At 31.3% G+C, this 23,028-nt stretch overlaps 2 protein-coding genes across 2 annotated transcripts in view; both read right to left on the bottom strand.

Annotated features, from left to right (window-relative positions):
- LOC131853045 (cationic amino acid transporter 3) overlaps positions 1 to 3,505 on the bottom strand; it is a 245,833-nt gene extending 242,328 nt beyond the window's left edge. Inside the window, exon 1 of the mRNA XM_059203838.1 lies at positions 3,443 to 3,505. The gene's annotated coding sequence lies outside the window, so the exon portion shown is untranslated. The remainder of the gene's footprint in view (positions 1 to 3,442) is intronic.
- Positions 1 to 23,028, bottom strand: part of LOC131853098 (uncharacterized) — a 112,340-nt gene that overhangs the window by 24,664 nt on the left and 64,648 nt on the right. The window contains exon 3 of the mRNA XM_059203913.1: positions 3,520 to 3,667. Within this exon, the coding sequence (XP_059059896.1) occupies positions 3,520 to 3,667 (148 nt within the window). The remainder of the gene's footprint in view (positions 1 to 3,519; positions 3,668 to 23,028) is intronic.

Here is a 23,028-nt window from a genome sequence, read left to right as displayed (position 1 = left end):
GTTGGCTTATTTTTATATCCAGTGAAATCTTATCATAATTATTACATAGTATAAAACAAAGTCGCTGTCGTTGTCTGTCCTTTTGTATGCTTAAATCTTTAAAACTACACAACGAATTTTGAAGCGGTTTTTTATAATAGATAGAGTGATTCAAGAGGAAGGTTTATATATATAATGCATGTACACCCGTGCGATGCCGGGGGGTGTAGTTAGTTATTATTATAAACGCGAAAGTTTGGGAGTAAGGAAGGATGTTTGATACTCTTTCACGTAACAACTACCGAACGGATTTTGATGAAGCTATGCAGTAATATCTATATATATATATATATATATATATATATATATACGCAGACTAAATCATAGGCTATATTTTTTTTATTTTTGTAAATATGGCGAAATATATTGTGAAATGTGAAATATATGAGTGTGATGCAGGCGATATTGCGCGGGGCAGCTAGTAATTTATATACCAAAACAATATATGCCAGGTTATTATATATATAACTACTAACTCGCCCCGGTTTCGCACGGGTGAACATGTATTGTACATATAGACCTTCCTCTTGAATCACTCTATCTATTAAAAAAGCCGCTTCAAAATCCGTTGCATAGTTTTAAAGATTTAAGCATACATAGGGACAGACAGCGACAGCGACTTTATTTTATACTATGTAATAATTATGATATTGTAATGTGTAAATTAAAAGTTATTTTTCATTTATTTTAATCTTCAGAACACTAACCCAAAATGGGCTCAATTTATCGAATTAAGTTAGTAATGATAATTCTTAAAGTTTGATATTGTTTATTACAACAAACTTTGTGGAGATTAATAAATTGAATTAGTAATGAAAGTTAAAGTTTAATCTAATGGATTAAAATATTAGTTAAGTTACACCATTATTGAAAACTAAAGGGTATCAAATATTACAAATAGAACTACATAAAAAATAATCATCAAAAACATAAACGACTACGATACATGAAAATACCAAAATAATATCATGTATGGAATTCAGAAATATTTGGAATAATGGACAAGTTTTATTAGGAACTAGCTGTTCCCGCGACTTCGTTCGCGTGGTACCTAACTTTATTTTTCTAAAATAAAAGTAGCCTAAATTACTCCTTATTACATCAGCTACTTGCCAAAAAAAGTCCCGTCAAAATCGTTCCAGCCATTTCAGAGATTAGCCGGAACAAACAGACAGACAGACAAAAATGGTAAAAAAATGTTATTTTGGTGTATGTACCGTATTTATAGTCATATGCATATAGTAAAAACGGTTATTTCAATATTACAAACAGATACTCCAATTTTATTTATATGTATAGATAACACATTTATACATGAAGGATGGTAGTGGTAAAGCTGCTGTTACCACGCAAAGGTCCGCTTAGAAGGCCTGTCACTCAGTTATGTTGTTACTGACCGTCGAGTCGGCCTGAGTTCAAACATTTCATTTGCTGGTTATCGGATAGACAGTTTTGGAACATGGGCAATCAGCAAATTCACTGTTACTATTTTCCAATAATTTGAATTTAAATTAATCTGTATTATTGTAAACTTGTACAACATTTATTTGAAAAGAATACGAACTTAAGTTATTCTTTATTAAATCAGCTACCTACCAAAAAAGTCCCGTCAAAATTCCTGGACCGATTTTGACGGTACTTTTTTTGGCAGGTAATTTTTTTTCTAAAATAAAAGTTATTTTAGAAAAAATCTTTTTTTTTGTAAAATAAAGTTAAATTCCACGCGGACGAAGTCGCGGGAACGGCTAGTCTAAAATAATATTCTTAATTAGTTTAATGTAGCGGATGAAGTCAGTAGTTAGTTAGTAGTTAGTTAGTATAGCTAGTTTAAGAATAAAATTACTATATAAACGTTTAGTTAAATATCACCACGAATGTTACCTATTAAAAAAATCTGATGTGGCGAATTTGTTTTTTTAACATTTTCATTGCTTAGTTTAAATTGTTCCGATTATTTTTACTTAAACCAACCTTGTAAAAAAAGCAATATTCAAGAAGAAAAAATATAAAATAGGTCAAGCCGTTTTGGAGTTTTAGCGAGACTAACAACCCGATATTTATATGTATACGGTTCTATTAAATTAACAATATACCTACGATTAACAAAAATCCCTATATTTTATATATATATATATATATATATATATGTAGATAAATATTTAGTTTTTCATAAAACTAAGATTATAGTCTATAATAGAAAATTGCATTTCGTTTTATAAACATTATTTATTATAATATTGGTCGTTATTGAAAAGAACTTTAATCAAATTCACACAAACAAAACGTAGGTACGACATTTGATAAAAATTCCGTGATACTCTTACAGCTTGTTGATTCAATTCCGTAAATGGCACGAGGCTATAGACATACCTAATACTAAATGTTTACCCAATTTAAAGATGATATATCTTAAATTAAATATCTTTATCAGCAGCCAATAATGATTAAAATGGTGATGATGATGAAATTTGTCTTTTTTTTATTGAACTAACATTTAGACTTGACAATATTCTTACAACAATAAAATTGCTTAGTAAATACATACGCGTTTTGTACACGTTTAGTTTATAGTTGAACAATTCAAATAATATTAAATAACAAACATAAAAACGATGTAGCGCGGTAACAAAATGTTAATTTAAGTCCTTATTAAATGCCCTGTTGACGAAACAAATATCAATTGTAAGCAGTTAGATAATAATTTGTATTCTAAATTGGATACCTCTTTTGAAGAATTATATTTATTTTATTCATATTAATTCAGAAACTACCACATCTTAAAAAATCTCTTTTTTGGTGACCACATTATCAAAATAGATATAGACAGTAATTTCAAATTTTAAATATAAAATGAAAGGAATGTGGAATATTAATGCAAAATAAAATTAAACAATTTAATATCTTGCAAGAACGGAACGGAATGTTTTCTGTATATTTTTGGATATCTATTATGGGATTAATTTTGTATTCAGGTAAATATATAATATATTTAATAATTACACTCGAAATTTATCTCTAAATTTATATATAATTATAAACTTTTAACAAAAGGGAGAGCATATTTTTTTAACTAGTTTTCTAAAAAATATCGAAATAAAAATAATATTCCACACAAGTAACAGTCTCAAGTTTTGCAGCAATCGGAACAGTTAGAAATCCTCGATAGATTTTATTTCTATTAAACTACGTGATATTGTTACCGTCGTATGAGCGATTAACCTTTGAAAATAACATTAAAACCATCCTTTTCACGGGCAAACTGTCCGCAGTCTGTAGTATACGAAAGTAAGAGTTTTGCGTAGTTTTCAAGTACAACACGTAAAACTTTATTGGAGCACAAAATGCCGTAACACTATTATAGCGACGCGTATATAGTAAATTGTATATAATGAGTTATACTTACACGACCTTGTGGAGTTGTTGTGTGTTGCGGTGCGGTGGTGAGGAGTCGAAGCGTATCGGCGCGCGGTATCTGCTTACGTAGCGAGCGCGAGACGACTGCCGCGGCGGACGGACAACCCTCCGTCTGTACTGTACGAATCCGAATCCCACTGCTTATCGACCTCCTCACTACCCCCTCGCCGAAGTCCCCTAATACGCCGCCGCGCCCTCCTACCGCGCACTGTTGCTAAAATGTAAGAAACCTTTAACAATTCATCTCTTATTATACTTGCTGACTACACGATCGATGACCATTGACGATGATTCGTTTCCATCCTGTGGGCATCGCGTCAACGATGTACGGTCCTAACTTTTTCGGTCATCGGTGACGGAGCGATCGATCCAAATTTTGGGGTGCTCCTAAGTGGCTGGCGGTGCAAATATAAATAAATAAAATTACGGTGCTGATAATATATACTGCAAAACCGCTTCGGATATAACTAGGGGAATTGAATGAGGTATGCAAACAAAATGCGTCAATTTTGTTTCAATATGTGACGAAAATATAAGTTAATAAAGTGATACGCATCAAAGGAATCGACAGACATAACTCTTAAATCATATATGTACAATAATTGTCATAACATCTAAAAAATTATTCTTAATTATTTTAAAGTAACTAATATTTAAATGGAATATTTTAGGCAACTTAACATTGACATGTAGTAAGGGTTTTACATACAGTATATAACAATTCTCAGTCTAAGGGACGAATATCGCGCCAACGAAATAAGCGCCGACGTATATAACTTAACAAGCTTACAAACTAATAAAATTGGACAATAACAAACTTAAAAATATCTTATATATAAAATTCTCGTGCCACAATGTTAGTTGCCATACTCCTCCCAAACGGGTTAATCGATTTTTATGAAATTTTATATGCATATTCAGTAGGTTTGAGAATCGGCTACTATCTATTTTTCATACCCCTAAATATATTTTATTTATTTTTTCGACTTAATATTTTATTTTCATTTTATTATTATATAGGATTGAAAAATACATACAACTCTAAATTTTCACCCTTCTAGCAAGTAACCCAATTTTTTAATAGCGATTTTAATTTATATGGCGAAACAACGTTTGCCGGGACAGCTAATAATTTATAAGGATAAGTGCTAGCTGCATCTCGTGATGGTACTCATGTTAATTCGCACAGAAATCTAATACATTTGTAAATACATCACACATTAGAGGAGGGCTCGTGAAAATTTGATATTGTTTGACTAAGGCTTAGAGTCACACAGTTCATGTAAAATAGATAGATAATAGATTTATTGCCAACATAACACAAATAATACAATTTACAATAAGACACAAAACAAGAAATAAATAATAACATGGAAGTTGGCAATAGGAGCTGCCTCAGCTGTTGCTGATATAAGCACAACCTTAGTGAGGTGCACCTATACAGCGCTGGTTTTCAGGCAGCCCCCATTACTCATAAAAAAAAAACTAAGATGCGGTTTTTTTACTACATACAGATACATATAGGTTAAACACAAAAAAAAATATCATGTAATTAAGTCTCTCCAGCCTCCTTTTTGCGACATTATAGTACATATCAATTTAAATAATAACACACAAAACTTTAAAAAATTATTTATATTTTTTTTTTATAAAAATTATTAAAATTGTTGTGACTATAATTTATAGATAGCCCCTACGATATGGTCCATCTGGGTACCGAACTTTATTAGAATTTATCCCGTAGCTTTAAGTGAAAAAATCGCGGCTTCGATTCCTTGCACGGCACAAATATTTGTATTCATGAGTATGATTGTTTGTATCGGTACAAAAAAAATATGTATGTATTTGTATCAGTTGTCTAGAACCTATGACACAAGCTTTAGCTAGCTTAACTTGGGTCTAGATGGCGCTGTGTGAATTGTCCTGAGATTATTATTATTATTATAACACAGCAATTCTTTTAATGGACGATAATGAAATTGTGTTACCATCTGCGCTGGTGGAATACAAGAGAAGCATGACTTGATGAACATGAGGTCAATCCAGTTTTTTTTTAGATGATAATGGATACATAAACAGATTATTAAACATCTTAGATCAAAACGATTTTTCTCACAATTATAATCTATGTATAAATACTATTATATTTATTTTGTACTATATTATATTTAATTTTTCTCTGACTGTCTTTTTTGGCAGATAGCTGATGTAATAATGAGTAAAAATATCATAGGCTTTCAAAAATAACTTCAAATATCTTTTATTTTAAAAAAATAAAGTTAAATTCCACGCGGACGAAGTTGCAGGTACAGTTATACTAACATATTTATCAACTTTAAAAATTACTCAGCAAGGTCTTGGGTCGTAAAAGTATAAGTAATCCTAGTAATATGGAAAACACATTATGCCGACCCCAAATCTTTTATGGGGGATAAAGGCAAAAAAGATAGCCATTGGTGACTAACTTTTAGAATGAGTTTGTTAATTTTACTGTGTTTATAAAAGAAGAAAATTTTCAAGTCATTTCTTCATGTAGGACATTTTAGCCGCTTATGTAGGTGTAATATTTTTGTATTAATATGTATGTAATTGAGAAGAACTGACAAGAAACTCAACAGATTTTTTTTTAATATTAAAAAGCAGTTTGCAGAATAATCCACTCGGTTTTAAGAATATGACTCTATTTAAAACTTCTAGAACCGCGTTATAATAGGTAAAAAATCTTCTGTTATAGTGAAAATCTATGATGGGATATTAATGAGTAACTAATCTACTTATGTTAGATACTAGCTGTACCCGCGACTTCGTCCATATGGATATTAACTTCATTTTAATAAAATAAAAAAAAAAATCTAAAATAAAAGTAGACTAAGTTACTCCTCATTACATCAGCTACCTGCCAATAAGAGTATCTTCATAATCGGTCCTTCCATTTCAGAGATTAGCCGGAACAAACAGACATATAGACAAAAAATGTTATTTAGGTGTATGTACCGTATTTATATTCATATGCCTATAGGTAATTATTATTCTGCAACGTGATGTAATAGCGGACTCTACGGTACTCATTTAAATGATATTAATGACACAGGTAGTCTAGACTCTGAGAGAGGTCATAGGCTACTTTTGAACGCGAAAAAAGAATTGTAAAGAGTTTAAAGTGGAGATGAATAGCATAGAATAGAATAGAAAATAATGTATATTGGGAGACTGTGAAGCTCACTTAGTGTGATGTAAATAAATAAATATTCTTACAAAAAACCGATGTACCTACCAGTCATCGAAGCCGAACTCTCGGGGTTGTCTTTACTTTATTTCAACCACCTAGTTCGCTTGCCTGTGTTTAATTTTCTCTGAGCTTTCTAAGCTCTTTCGGAGCTTCCAGTATTCACAATAGCGCATTATTGCTCACTTTGTGAACGATACTTCTATATCCATATACTTTGTTCTAGGGTTGCCAACTTTTCTTGACAAAAATAAAACGTATAAACTGGTTTGGATAGGAAAAAATAAACAAATATTTTTCAAATAGTATGTTTTTATTGCTTTAAATACATATTAACACTAGCTGTGACAAATGTTCACGATTGACATCTAACATTTCGTTCAGTAATTATAAATCGTTAAGTACTAATAATGAGTATTTTGTTTTACGCGTCACAGTAAAGGTTGGAAATAAAGTATTTTTGCATACTTTATTTGTATGTAAACGTATAAAGTATAATTACCAAAAATAAAGTAGGTTACGTTATTATAAAGTATCGTTGACAACCCTAGTTGCATCTGTTGATTCTTCCACTTCTTTACATAAAATAAAATAATGTTATTATGATGATGCGAAAATATTTTGCTTTTTATCTGTTTGTATACTAAGGTTTCATGTAGAAATATCTAGGATTAAAGAAAGCTTAGAAAAAACTCTCCCGAAAAGGGTGAAATAATTGTTGTCATAAAAATTATATCTTATATATAAAATTCTCGTGTCACAGTTTTCGTTCCCATACTCCTCCGAAACGGCTTGACCGATTCTCATGAAATTTTGTGAGTGTATTGAGTAGGTCTGAGAATCGGCCAACGTCTATATTTCATCCCCCTAAATGTTAGGGGTAGTCCATCCCTAATTTTTTTTTTTATTTTAAGGCAAAACACCGTTTGCTGGGACAACTAGTAAATATATATTAATCTTATATTTAATCGCCATGAAATCTTATATATAAAATTCTCGTGTCACAATGTTAGTTACCATACTCCTCCTAAACGGCTAGATCAATTTTTATTAAATACTAGCTGTACCCGCGACTTCGTCCGCGTGGAATATAACTTTATTTTTCTAAAATAAAAGTACCCTAAGTTACTCCTTATTACATTAGCTACCTACCAAAAAAAGTCTCGTCAAAATCGGTCCAGCCATTTCAGAGATTAGCCGCAACAAACAGACCGACAGACAGATAGACAAAAGTTGTAAAAAATGTAATATTGGTGTATGTACCGTATTTATATTAATATGCATGTAGTAAAAGACGGTTGTATCAATGTTACAAACAGACACTCCAATTATTTATATGTATAGATTATATTAAGTAGATCTGAGAATCGGCTATCAATTCTTGATACCTCTAAATGATAAGGTTTATCCAACTCTAACATTTTAATTTTAGTTTTTGACCATACCAAATATTTTATTTTTCTTATATCTTTATTATTTATTTTATAAGTTGCATTAAAACATATATACAACTCTAAATTTTCAATCTTCCATCATCAACCCCTATTCTTTAATAGCGACTTTAATTAATATGGCAAACCAACTTTTGCGGGATGAGCTATTACTTTCTTCTTTTTTTTTCTAAAATTTCTTCTTTTTTTTTCTTTTTTTTTCTAAAAAATAAATAAAAATAATTAATTTTTTATACCTTAGAACCGCTCTCAGATATCATAGTACTAACAATATCGAAATTACAATATATGACAAAGCAGCTAGTCAACATCATTACATAGTATTAAACAAAGTCGCTGTCGCTGTCTGTCCGTCCCTATGTATGCTTAAATCTTTAAAACTACGCAACGGGTTTTGAAGGGTTTTTTAAATAGATTCAAGAGGAAGGTTAATATGTATAATACATGTACATCCGTGTGAAGCCGGGGTGGTAGCTAGTTACATAGTATAAATCAAAGTCACGGTCGCTGTATGTCCCTATGTATGCTTAAATCTTTAAAACTACGCATCAGATTTTGAAGCTGTTTTTTTAAATAGATAGAGGATGAGGAGAATGATTCAAGAGGAAGGTTTATATGTATAATACATGTACACCCATGCGAAGCCGGGGCGAGTAGCTAGTAAATGAATTAATTAGTAAAACTATTGATGGTTTATCGTTTAATTACATACATATGTCGCCTACAGGTTTACAGAGCACTAAATCGCGGGAACAACTATGTAGTTCAGGATATACGTAGTGTATGTTCATCTATTATTTCTATCTTACGAAACTCTAGAGCCAGAGCCAGAGGTTCCCAAACTTCTTTATGTCGTAGACCCCTTGCTATATTTTTCGGTTTTGGGTAGAGCCACCATTCTTATCTGGTATTGATTTTTTGTAAATTTCTAACTGTAGTAATGTTTAGTGTTAAAAACAACAAAATAACTGCAGTCGGGTCTACGACAGTTTGTCATAGACGCCTGGAGGTCGATATAGACCACTTTGGGAATCACTTCTCTACAGCCTCTCGAGTCGCTCTCAGCTCGCCTTCAGCTAATATTGAATGTACAGGATCGTGGCAATATCTTTAACAAAGGTTTATCGTTAACTTTCTAGAGACGCCAATAATAATTAACTAAACATATTTTATGATACAGATTGGTAAGCAAAATGGCGGTCGACTCGACTAATTTGTCTTACTTCTTGGGTTGCTTCCGGAGTATTAAGAGCTCAGTTAGATAGACAGACAGATGATTAATCTATTGCCAACATAACACAAATACAACTTACAAATACAGAAAATAATTATTATATAGTTTAAAACAAAGTCGCTATCGCTGTCTGTCCCCATATATGCTTAACCTTGTAAAACTACGCAACGGATTTCGAAGCGTTTTTTTTTTAAATGATAGTGATTCTAGAGGACGGTTTATATATATAATAAATATACACCTGGGCGAGTAACTAGTATAGTATAAAATAAAATCGCTGTCGCTGTCTGTCCGTCCCTATATATGCTTAAAATTTTAAAACTACGCAACGGATTTTGATGCGGTTTTATTAATGGATAGAGTGATTCTAGAGGAAGATTTATATATATAATACATATACACCTGGGCGAGTAACTAGTATAGTATAAAACAAAATCGCTGTCGCTGTCTGTCCGTCCCTATATATGCTTAAAATTTTAAAACTACGCAACAGATTTTGAAGCGTTTTTTTAAATGATAAAGTGATTCTAGAGGAAGGTTTATATATATAATAAATATACACCTGGGCGAGTAACTAGAATAGTATAAAACAAATCGCTGTCGCTGTCTGTCCGTCCCTATGTATGCTTAAAAGTGCAAAACTACGCAACAGATTTTGAAGCAGTTTTATTAATGGATAGAGTGATTCAAGAGGAAAGTTTATATGTATAATAATACATGTATACTAGTGTAAATCCTGAGCAGCTGGCTACCTGGTAAGGAATAATTAAAACAACATAAAAAATTTGGCAATGGAATTTCTATTCTATTCTATTCTATTTAGATCGTATTCCTAGCGTAATATTATAATGATATTATATTTTTAATAATTAAAAATATACAAAACAGAAAATCTATGTTAGTTGCCAAGTTAAACCTAGACAGCTTTTATTTTTGACATTACAATGTTTTCCCCATCTCATTGTATTTCTTTTATTAGATAACCAGCCATTTCTTCCTGCTTCGCACGGGTGTATTATATATATATATAAAACTTCCTCTTGAATCACTCTATCTATTGAAAAAAACGGCTTCAAAATCCTTTACGTAGTTTTAAAGATTTAAGCATACATAAGGATGGACAGACAGCGACAGCGACTTTGTTTTTTACTATGTAATGATAATTGTATATATACTTATTAGCATAGATATGTGTTTGATAATTCAAATTCAAATATATATATATGTATAAGATATTTTGTTTTTTAATTTGAATGATATTCATATATTATTTATTCTTTTACAGACTCTTATGATATATCAAATCTACCGTTAGTTCGGAATGATTTCGAGATGAGAAGAACTGACAAGAAACTCAGCTCGTATTCTTTTCAAATAAATGTTGTACATGTTTTCGATAATACAGATTTATTATAAATTCAAATTTGGGAGAATACAGTGACCAGTATATGCTCGGAAATTAATTGAACATATATAAAGAGTTCCATCATAAATGGGTACATTATTTACAAAATACATACAACATACAACGTACACTTAAAAGTACACAATGTTATAAATAGAACTACTAAATGATGCAATACGGATTTCCTTCCTGGCAGTTAGCTGTAAAGCATTTCTCTTGTAATTTATCTCTGGAATGAATCAGAGCCGAGATCGAGTACGAGATCTAGTGCGATCGTTCCATTTTAAAATACAGAAGTAAGATGCATTTGTATTATTATATTTATAGATTGATATATCTTATATATAAAATTCTCGTGTCACAGTTTTCGTTCCCATACTCCTCCGAAACGGCTTGACCGATTTTCATGAAATTTTGTGAGCGTATTGAGTAGGTCTGAGAATCGGCCAACATCTATTTTTCATCCCCCTAAATGTTAGGGGTAGTCCACACCTAATTTTTTTATTTTATTTTTTAGACAAAATATTTAGTTTCTATTTTTTTATGATACAACATACAAAAATACATACAATCCTAAAGTTTCACCCTTCTATCATTAACCCCTATTTTTTATAGCGTTATTAATTTATATGGCAAAACAACGTTTGCCGGGACAGCTAGTATTATATATACTTGTGTATGTATATGCATGTTTTTACATGTGTTTACTTTTATTATATGTATAATTTTTTTTACCTATTTTTTTTTTTGCACCGCCTACAATTTTTCTCTACACAATCTGTGGTTGACTGGTAGTAAAAGCGGTAAGGCGTTTAGTCCGCCATATGTACTTTTACCTTGTTATTTTGTGCATTGAAGTTATAAAAATAAATAAATATTATCTGATCATAGTGTAAATTTATTCCTCTATAAACTATAAGCCAAGTAGTAATTGTGCTTGAATTGTATTAGAAATAGATATTGATATGTATAGATAGATAGGATATACTATATATGTAACATACATTAAACAATATGTTACAGAACACATGTATAATTACAATACGGCCTAACTTCTAAAAGCAATCTTTTTAAGGTAAGAAAATGGATTTAAATATCGCACAGGTAGGTAAGATGCAAAAATGAGAAGAGAAAATAATAATAATAATTTCAGGACAATTCACACAGCGCCATCTAGACCTAAGTTAAGCTAGCTAAAGCTTGTGTTACGGGTACTAGACAACCGATACAAATACGTAGATTTTTTCGTTAATATATGTATATTATACATAGAAAATACCCAGACCGATACAAACAATCATACTCACGAATACAAATATTTGTGCCGTGCGAGGAATCGAACCCGCGACCATCGGATGTTAAGCGATGTGGTAGACCGCTAGACCTCCGTCAAAACAAAATAACAATTATATTAGAATTAAAATTTCTGTAAATAATAATATATTAAACTTAACATACACACATATACAGAAATTTAACAATTATAGAAGAAGAATTAAGAAGAAAAATAACAATTATATTAGAATTAAAATTTCTTAATTACTTAATTAAAATTAACTAAAATTCTTAACTAATTTAAAATTTTAAAATTAAAAGATAGAAATTTTAAAATATATTTATGATAAAAATTGTGAAAATATAATTGTAGTAGAATATTGGATACCTACTAAAAATTTATATAATTATACTAGCTACCCACTCCGGTTTTGCACGGGTGTACACGTATTATATATATAAACCTTCCTCTTGAATCACTCTATCTATTAAACAATCCCGCTTCAAAATTCGTTGCGTAGTTTTAAAGATTTAAGCATATATTGGAACGGACAGACAGCGACAACGACTTTGTTTTATACTATGTAATGATTAAAATAGAACTGAAAAAATTACAGCAATTCAAAAGTATATACATTTAAATTAATTTCATTTTTACTGCTTAAAGAATAACATTCTTAAACATATCTATACATATAAATAAAATTGGAGCGTCTGTTTGTAATATTGAAATAATCGTTTTTTACTACATGCATATGAATATAAATATTTTTTACACCAAAATTACATTTTTTACAGTTTTTGTCTGTTCCGGCTAATCACTGAAATGGCTGGACCGATTTTGACGGGACTTTTTTTAGCAGGTACCTGATGTAACAATGAATGACTTAGGCTACTTTTATTTTAGAAAAATAAAGTTAATTTCCAAGCGGACGAAGTCGCGGATACAGCTAGTTAAAAATATATATAGTCGTAGCAATTTTCTATTACAACTTCATAAGAATGGACATAGCATTATTGTGTCAGTGGAATGAGTTGAAAAATTTAATTTCAAGGACTACCGAAACCCTGATCTTGAAGTCAATAGTTTGCTTTAAATTGTGTGTTTAAAAATAGATATCAATATAAATAAAACCTTTTTAAATACGTACATTTTAATAATAATTTTTTTTTTGGTAAGTGAAACAGTGATTATCCATTCGTTATATACCTGGAGGCAAAACATTCACAGAAAATCTAAACCGAGATACCTAATTAAGTTCTAAAGGACTCGTTCTTTAATTTTTTATTTGTTGTATTCCTTGTATTTTCATCCGCTCAAGAATTGTTGGTAGCGTAAAATATTTAAATTAATTTTTCTCTACCTACTTAGTAATAAACTCAGTATAAATAAATTCAAAGTTTGTAAAGGATACTTGGGCTACTATGGACGGAACGACTATTTTATTTATATATTTATATAACTTCAATGAACAAAATACCAAGGTAAAAGAACATATGGCGGACTTAACTGACTGTAGGCAAATACTTCTCATGCCATTTAACGAGTCCAAAATGCGTGTATAAGATTCTGCTATGACGTGCCAAAGAAATAGAAATAATCTTTATTTCGATAAACTCATTACAAGCACTTTTGAATAGTCATATTTTGATTCTACCACTCATACGGAATGCAGATTCATCACAAGAAGAATGAGCAAGAAACTTGTATGTTGCTCTTTTTAATAGATGTTTTTAAAAGTAAGTAAAGCGCAGTCGAATTACACCAATATTACGTGGATGAAAGATGTGAATAGTCGGAACAATAGAAGCAAACATACAGACAAAAACGCATTGCCTGCGCATAAAACTGTATTTTTAGACGTTTCAGATTCTCTGCAGCAAAGATCTGGAATGATCTCCCCCCACCATTTCGTCTTCAAATGTCCCAATTTAGTTTCAAATGTAAATTGAAAAGAGTTGAAGTGGAAAAACAAATTTTAAGTAATTGTGAAACTGAATATTAACATAACATATGGGTATCATAGTCTCATGGGTGCCTATGGGCTTGTACTCGTATATATTATTACATACTGTGGTTGTGAGCGGTGACACGGATTGGCTTTTCTTTTTATCTTTGTAATTTTTTTTCCTTTTGATACTGTTATTGTAACTGATTTTGGTTTCTATGTGCATTGAATATTGTAATTCATTTCATATATATTTATATTTGTGTATCCTATATCTTATTTAATATATATTTTTGTGTTTAAATTATATGTATCTGTATGTAGGAAAAAACCCGCATCTTAGTTTTTTTTTTAATGAGTAATGTATATATAAAGTGTAAAGTATATATAAAGTAAATAACAACCTCATTCAGGTTGTGTTTATATCAGCAACAGTTGAGGCAGCTCCAATTGCCACCTTCTGTGTTATTATTTATTTCTTATTTTGTGTCTTATTGTAAATTGTATTAATTATGTTATATTGGCAATAAATCAAATATATATCTATCTTAACGCCTTACGGCAATGTGGTAAATTTTGAAATAGTTTCCCGAGTACTTGTTACACTTAAAGTTTAAGTCAATACCGGCTCAATATTTAATGTAATAGAATTAAAATATGTAACATCACATTTATATACTGTAACCAAATATCTGCGTAGAATCTAAAGTAGGTATACATATATAATTTCGCATTTGTAGGTTCGATTTCCGGCACGAGACGTTTCAAAGATATGTTTGCGAAGTTGTCACTTCTTATATCAAAGAGTAATTTCCTGGATAACAGTTTAAAGGCTTAAGCCACCAGATTTATACCAGGTTACTTGAAAATTGTTTCCTTTTATGAAGTAGGCTGCACTTAGAAAGGATTTCCTCGAATTCCAACTGAGAGCGGGCGACAACGTGTTCAGTGCGGACACGGCGCGGCAGCGGTAAGCAGTTATTTATATTTGTCAACAATACAGACAATTTTTAAAGTGTACAATTTCCGTATTTAACGGATCAAAGTGCTCCATTTTCTATATTATGTCGAACTAATTTTAGTCAGGATTCTCTTCAGATGAGAAATATAAATAATCTTTATTGAAATAAAGTCATTACAAGCATTTTTGAATAGTCATATTTAGATTCTACCACTCACTCGGAATGCAGATTTATCACAAGAAGAATGAACAAGAAACTTATGTGTTGCTCCGTTTAACAGATGTTTTTTTATACAAATAATAACAGTATAACAAGTAAGAGACATACGATAATCAACTCATTATCAGTGCTATGGATTTTAAGTTTTAGAGAGAAGGATATGCTACTATTATCATGCGTCATCATTACCATCGTCATCACGAGGGGTTACCCAGGTTCATGCAGAGTATCTATCTCTCACCCATAAATTTATTATGTTACAATTTACATAAATATTTGAATTTCCGCATAAATCAGATTTTTCTCTCTAGGTCTAGAAGCAAATCTTATTTTTTCATGCTCCTTTTCTTAAACGACTCATATGACATAATAGGGGTGAAATAGAGCAATGTTACGTTATACTCTTAGTCCATTATCGCACAGAATCTTTGTATATATGTATACAATTTAAGCACATCGCTTCAAAAGATTATGATTAATATTATATTTTTGTTGTATTTGCAATTACCTGGACTAAGGTTAAAAGGTAAATTTTAAAGGTTCTATTTGCGTAAACAAAAATAATTTACAACAATTTTAGCTTGCCGAAGTTATATAATTATTATTATTTATTTTAATTCGTATTACATGCATATTGTGTTAGTAAAAACTTATAAAACTATGTTAGTAACTTATAATATACCGATACAGAGATATATTTAATTCATATATCTGTGTCCACGTCCAGAAGCACTATATATATATATATATATATATATATAATGGTAATTTTATTTAATTACATAGTCATACTGTCAAAAGAAAAAATTGTCCCAATTTATTCTAAACGAGTAAATAAACACGGAAAACTAATATTTATTACTTCAAGTTGCAATATCTTGAGACATATCTTAACATCTCTACATTGCATCACAGTTATTACAATTTAATAATAAAATTAATTGTCAAATATTTCCTTTCATTCAGTCGTCGGAACTCGACTCGTGTTACGACACGTAAATTTACATTTCCATTCAAAAATCCCTTTGCTTCAATAACTCCTTAGAACACAATTTAATATCATCGTAAAAAGGTTGTTCGACCCACAGCATTTAGAATAACGAATTTTTGTTTCTTTTGTCTGAAAATAAATAAAGATTCGTTGGTATATTTAATTAAAGTATTACCGTTAGATAACTGGATTGGATAAAGAAACTAATTATGTTTAATTTATTTTCAACACGATACTTCAATATCATTTATGTCTCCAAATATATCCCCTCTATATATTCCCTCCTAATCCCCTCCGATCGATCCCCCGTCCAATTCAAACGGGGATCGATATTACGACGGCCTGAGCCGAGGTTCGAACCCCTAGTAGTGCCCTCAGACTAAAGTCGTATCCGTCATGCAGGAGTTGGCCTTCAGCCGCTCCATACGTCCTTCCGCGGGTTTGGAGTGCCATCTGCACTCGCCCCCTAACATCCGATGAAGCTGTAAAGGCCATCTGCGGCCAACAGCATTAGAGTAGTCCGAAAAAAAATCTACATGATATTGGTGGAGTTTAGTGATGTAATTAGTGATACAAAGTAAATATTGAATAATGATGATATATACAATATTATCTATATTATATATATAAATAAAATTAGAGTGTCTGTTTGTAATATTGAAACAACCGTTTTTTACCGTTAAATAACCGTTTATTTAACGGTATATTCATATATTAATTTAAGAAGATTAAAGGTGTTGTTTGGTGTAACCGATGCAGTTAAGGACCGTAGCAATCTGTTTGTATTTGCTGCTATCAAATGGTTCATGCATAATCGACGTGTAATCAAACCCCTGAAGTCGATTACCGAGTTTACACTCAGAACAGCATTGCATATTCCCACTTAGCATATCCAGCATCGTACGTAGATACAGCTGATTGCCAATTAAACGGTTGTTTACGTAATCTGTTGCATCTCAAGCCTTATCACCCATAAAAAAAATATATGTACTATGATTGCTTTTTTTATGGATGACTAGCATTCCCGCGACGCGAATAAACGTCGAATTTAACTTAATTAAATTTTTTTTCTAAAATAAAAGTAAGCCTAAGTTACTCATTACATCAGCTACCTGCCAAAAAAAAGTCCCGTCAAAATCGGTCCAGCCATTTCAGAGATTAGCGGGAACAAACAGACAGACAAAATTGTAAACAATGATATATTGGTGTATGTACCGTATTTATATTTATGTGCATGTAGTAAAAAACGGTTATTTCAATATTACAAACAGACACACTAATTTTACTTATATGTATGTATAACACATATTCTGTGAGATTTTTTTTTTAAGTCATTTAGCACTTTTTATATAAGACCTTAACTTAACTTCAACGAGCACCCGCTCGAAGAGTATTATTATAGTATATAAGAATAACCAATCCAACATGGCAAAAACTGAACTTATTTCCAACTTTAGCTTAATCTGTTGTCATATCTGATTATTCCATTATCGGAAATATATATTTGAAATTGTTGTATAAAGTATTGACTATTGATTACCGCATGCACCCTCATGTAAAGTGCGAATACTGTAACTACCATATAGTAATTTTTGTAGCTGTGACGTGGTCGAGTGGAATGAGTAGTCATGCTCACTAAAATGTACAGACATGTGGCGGCGTGGTGGGCCGGGTCATTAGGCTACCTGTAATACGGTCGAACGCAGTGATGGTTGGCTCATCCGTCATACTCGGGAATGAGTGCTGCTTGGAGGGACTGGTCTGCTCTTATCACTACGACTGATTTAATCTTATTGCATATTTGACCCAAAAATTAGTGCTGGTTGGTAGTTTGTATTCACACGTAGCGATTTGTAAATGTAAACTTACAAGAATTATTTAAAAGAGCAACACACAAGTTTCTTGCTCGATCTTCTTGTGATGAGACAGCTTTCCGAACGAGTGGTAGACAAAAACAAATTGTTATGACTATTCAAAGGTGCTTAAATTAAGTTTATTTGAATAAATGATTTTCTATTTTCTATTGATGTCGAGCAAATTCAATGTATTGCATGGCCTTTGAAGTCTGCAAATATGTGTTGTGGCGGCGTCAAAGTTATATTAAAATAATATAGGACGACATCCACACGACTCTACATCGCCTATTCAGCCCTCCGATCGATCCCCCATCCAATTCAAACGTGGATAGAAATTACGACGCCCTAGGTTCAAACCCCTAGTATTGCCTTCAGAACAAAGTCGTATCCGTCAAGCGGGAGTTGACCTTCAGACGTTCCATATGTTCTTCCTTTTGTTTGGAGTGTCATGTGCACTCGCCCCTATCGTTCGGTGAAGCTGTAAAGGCCAGCTGACTAGGTAGCCAACAGCATTGTCCGAAAGTAGTCCGTAGTTATTGTAAGTAGTCCGAAAAAAAAACACTATTCTGAACTTAAAGGTATAAAGAAAATTCGCAGTTTCATTTATCTCTTCTAAATTATGTATGCCAGGAAAAATTAAATAAAACTACAATAAAAATAATAAAAGCTGATCTCACTACCATATAGAAATAGAAAATAATTTATTAATAAAGCAGCTGATATAAATACAGTATTTACTTTGCAAAAGAGGGCCATCCGCTCCATTTACGGTATGGGTTCCAAAGAGTCTTTGCGTGAATGTTTTAAAGAATCAAATATCCTTACCGTTGCTTCTCAATACATCTACGAAAATATTATGTATGCCAGGAAAAACATTGACAGTTTTAAAAAAGTAGGTGATTACACTAATAAAAGCTTACGTAATGTCAACAAACTAGTTTTACCTAAGTGCAGTTTGACGAAAGTCAGTAATTCGTTTTATGGAAATTGCGTAAGGTTTTACAGCAAACTCCAAGAGTCTGTAGTCAATTTGCCAGAAAAAAATTCAAATGTGTCATAAAATATTTTCTTTGTAAAAAGCTTATTATAAAATTGAAGAATTTATAAATGATAATAATGTTTTTGTAGAAAATATCTAACTTAAAATTCATAGCGCTGACAATATTATCTGATTGAACAGAGATTAAGTGCGTAGCGGTTTCTATGTTGATTGTCGCATGCCTAATCCTATTTATTAATTAAATATAAGTAAATCAATATTTATTTAAATGAGAAACACACAAGTTTCTTGCTTATACTTCTTGTGATGAATCTGCATTTCGAATAAGCGGTACAATAAAGAAACTTGACTATACAAAAGTGCTTATATTAAGTTTATGTCAATAAAGATTATTTCTATTTCTCGCTACTCACTTAGTTTGTACCTCTACACTATTTTTGATGCAGTTTTCTAACTTTTCGTTAATTTAATAACCGCCAGCCCAGTGCTGTCTACGTCTCTAAGTAAGTCTTGCGTTTTAGGGCACCGTCTTAATTATATGATTCAAGTTTTCCTTTATTTAATATATATATATGTATTTATTTCAAATATTTAACTACTTAATTATAAATTATGCTATGAAACAAAATACAATATAATAATTCAACACAATATAAGTTTTAATTAAATAAAATTAATGAATGAATATTATTTAAAACGAAATACCATTTTAAAAACGGATCTAGAGAGACTGGATGAGATGATCAGAGAATGGAGACTAACTTACATTAGAAAATAACAAAGGTATGTATAAATAATTGTACATAAAATGCCAGGCCGGTAGCAAACCGCTTTGGCAAAGCGCACTAAATTGTTGGAATGCTTCTGAATCCCAATAATTGAAACAAAAGGAAATCGGAATCAAAGCAAACAATCGCAAGAATATATAGCTAGACTTTTATTGAAAATACTATGGTTTTGCTCATTTTATTTCTATACCAATAAAATGTAGTGTTACAATCGCCTACTGTTACATTTTTGTGACATAATTTTATTCTTTTAAATACAGAAATAAATACTTTTAAATGCATAAAATAATACTATTGTTTGCATTAAATGTATTTATTTTGTAATACGACTTTAACAATATAATATTATGTAATGTACTTTAAATATTGCATCCATCTGTCAACCTATAAGTATTAGGTATGTAAGTGTAGTATCTAGAGATATTCAGATGTTGCTTGGAGTTTTAACGAAGTTGTACACGAAATAAAAAAATGTAGTAAATAAATATAGAAAGAGATGTATATTTTTTATTATAAAATCACCGACATTATTACTATATTTAATATATTATAATCTATTTATATTTTTTTATAATTTAAATTTATTACTAGTATTTACATAACCTAATTGTACAACTAAGAACCTAAAATTAAAAAACTTAAAAAAAATATATTATTAAAAGGGGTCCCTTTAGGCAACGTTCCGAAGATACTGGCAGCGTTCCCTCTTTGAATAGCTATATATATATAAGAGGACATACCACACCACGACTTCTTGTTCCTAAACTATGAACGTTTAAATGTAGATACGCACCTTTTATTTGTCTAAGACGTAGCTATGTACATGTACAATTGTACACATATAGTTTTTGCATTTTTCTATAGAAATAATTTAGTTTCTTATCATTTTGCTTCTTCTTTCTTACATATTACTTTATTTGATAGCCATATATTTAGGCCTCGGTGTTATAGTGGTTTAGCACATCGCTTTACTCCCAATGCTCGCGGGTTCGATTCCTCCCACGATAAAAACTTTTTTATTCTTTCAAATTGTTTGTATTATCAGTAAATGGTGCTGTGTGTCTGTGTGAATTGTTCAAGAATATTATTGTTATTATTCTATAGACATACCCATCTCCCTAACTGAAATTACTTAGGAATACTTTCAAAAACAGGCTGTCTTATTGTACATTATATATGTGCTTATTGAGTATATAACCTATTTTATTTTATTGTATAATGGGTATATCGCATATCGTTGGTTAAATAGAAAATGTCAGTATTCAAAATCTACATTTTTTACTAGACAAGCATTTAAATTTTTTTTTAATTAATTAATTAATTTAATTTATTCCTTTAAGAAAGAAAGAAAGAAAGAAAGAAAGAAAGACAGACAGACAGAAACAAAGAAAGAAAGAAAGACAGACAGAAAGAAAGAAAGAAAGAAAGAAAGAAAGAAAGAAAGAAAGAAAGAAAGAAAGAAAGAAAGAAAGAAAGAAAGAAAGAAAGAAAGAAAGAAAGAAAGAAAGAAAGAAAGGAAGAAAGAAAGAAAGAAAGAAAGAAAGAAAAAATGAAAGAAAATTGTTTATTTGGTACACTGAAAATAATCTTTAAATTTTAATTTACATTTTTATATTAATAATTTATATTAATTTTACAGTACCAAATAGGTCTCCGCTAGTCATATGCCGTAACGGGGTGCCACGACGCTGGTTTTCTGCGGATACCTTCATATATAATAAAATAATAATAATAATACACATACATACATAAATCTAGGCGGATAACACAGAGTAAACATTTACGATTATTATTTCATTGAATTAGTGCTAATCGATAGTTTGTATTCACACACTTAAACTTAAATTGTAAGTAAGAATAAATTATTTAAAAGAGCAACACACAAGTTTCTTGCTTGTTCTTCTTGTGATGAGACAGCATTCCGAATGAGCGGTAGAATAAAAAAAACTCGACTATTCAAAAGTGCTTATATTAAGTTTATTTGAATAAATGACTTTCTATTCTATTCTATTCTATACTACGACATACTACCATATATAAATAAACATCAAACATAACTACACATTGAAACATAAACTAAAAATAATGTTCTGGTGACACTAGTAGGCTGACACCTGCATTTGGAGTGCAGACACATCACGGCACAGCTTCCTGAGTGAGCAGGAGTAATTTTTTTTTAAGTTTTAAATTTACACAAAAGTGTTATATATCATTTTAAAAGTATTTCGGTAATGATTAAGATGATGGTTAATTTAATTGACTTATATAAAAGTGGGCAATTCTAGCTTCTAATTTGGAAAAATGTAATTTTCTATTTAATCATATTTCACCATAGAGATCGAATCCCGAACGAAACTATAAAAACAATTTTAAACTCTTGTTTGTGTTATGTCGAACTTTGCTCTCGTTCAATACTTGCTAAAAAAAAAAGAGTAATATTTGTTTTAGTGATTGCTTTCGGTGTGTATTCGGTTAGGACGGTTTTATTACTTTTTTTATTTACATTGCATCGTTATGAAGGAACTGCGTTGCAATGTGACTATAAAAGGGGGAAAGGAAACTGTTAGTAATGTGATGCACTTATGACCCATTTCTAGCAATGTACCATGTCAGTTTTTTTTATAGGATGCTAATGTAATGGTTCACCCACCTGCGCTAACGGTTTACGCTGGCGAGGCATCAGTGGAGGATGATAAGATAGCATGAGGTCAGATCAGTTAGTCCAACGTAACAAATTCACCGGGAATGTATCACGATGGTTTCCAGGGGGAACCGCGTGGAGGTCGATCTGACATGGTACATTGCTAGCAATGGGATCATTAGTCCACATTACTAACAATCTCCTTCCCCCCACCATGTCAGATTGACCTCAACCTGTTCCCCCAGGAGACCGTTTATATAAATTCCTGGTGAATTTGTCATGTGGGGCTAACTGACTTGACCGGGGGGAAGGGGATCGTGGACTCATGCCCCCATTACTAGCAATGTACCATGTCAGGTTGACCTCCATGCGGTTCCCCCTGGAAACCATCGTGATAACTTCCTGGTGAATTTGTCACGATGGGCTAACTGACCTGACCTCATGCTCATCTTATCATCCTCCACTGCTGCCCCGCCAGCGTAAACCGTTAGCGCAGACGGGTGCACCATTCCATTATCATCTAAAAAAAAACTGACTTGACCTCATGATCATCAAGTCATTCTCTTGTATACCACCCA

Source organism: Achroia grisella, unplaced genomic scaffold (genome assembly GCF_030625045.1).
Source record: "Achroia grisella isolate CSIRO2021 unplaced genomic scaffold, CSIRO_AGI_Agris_v1 utg874, whole genome shotgun sequence".
NCBI lineage: Eukaryota > Metazoa > Arthropoda > Insecta > Lepidoptera > Pyralidae > Achroia > Achroia grisella.
Note: the sequence above shows the minus strand (reverse complement) of the source record. Positions and strands in the feature narration are given on the sequence as shown.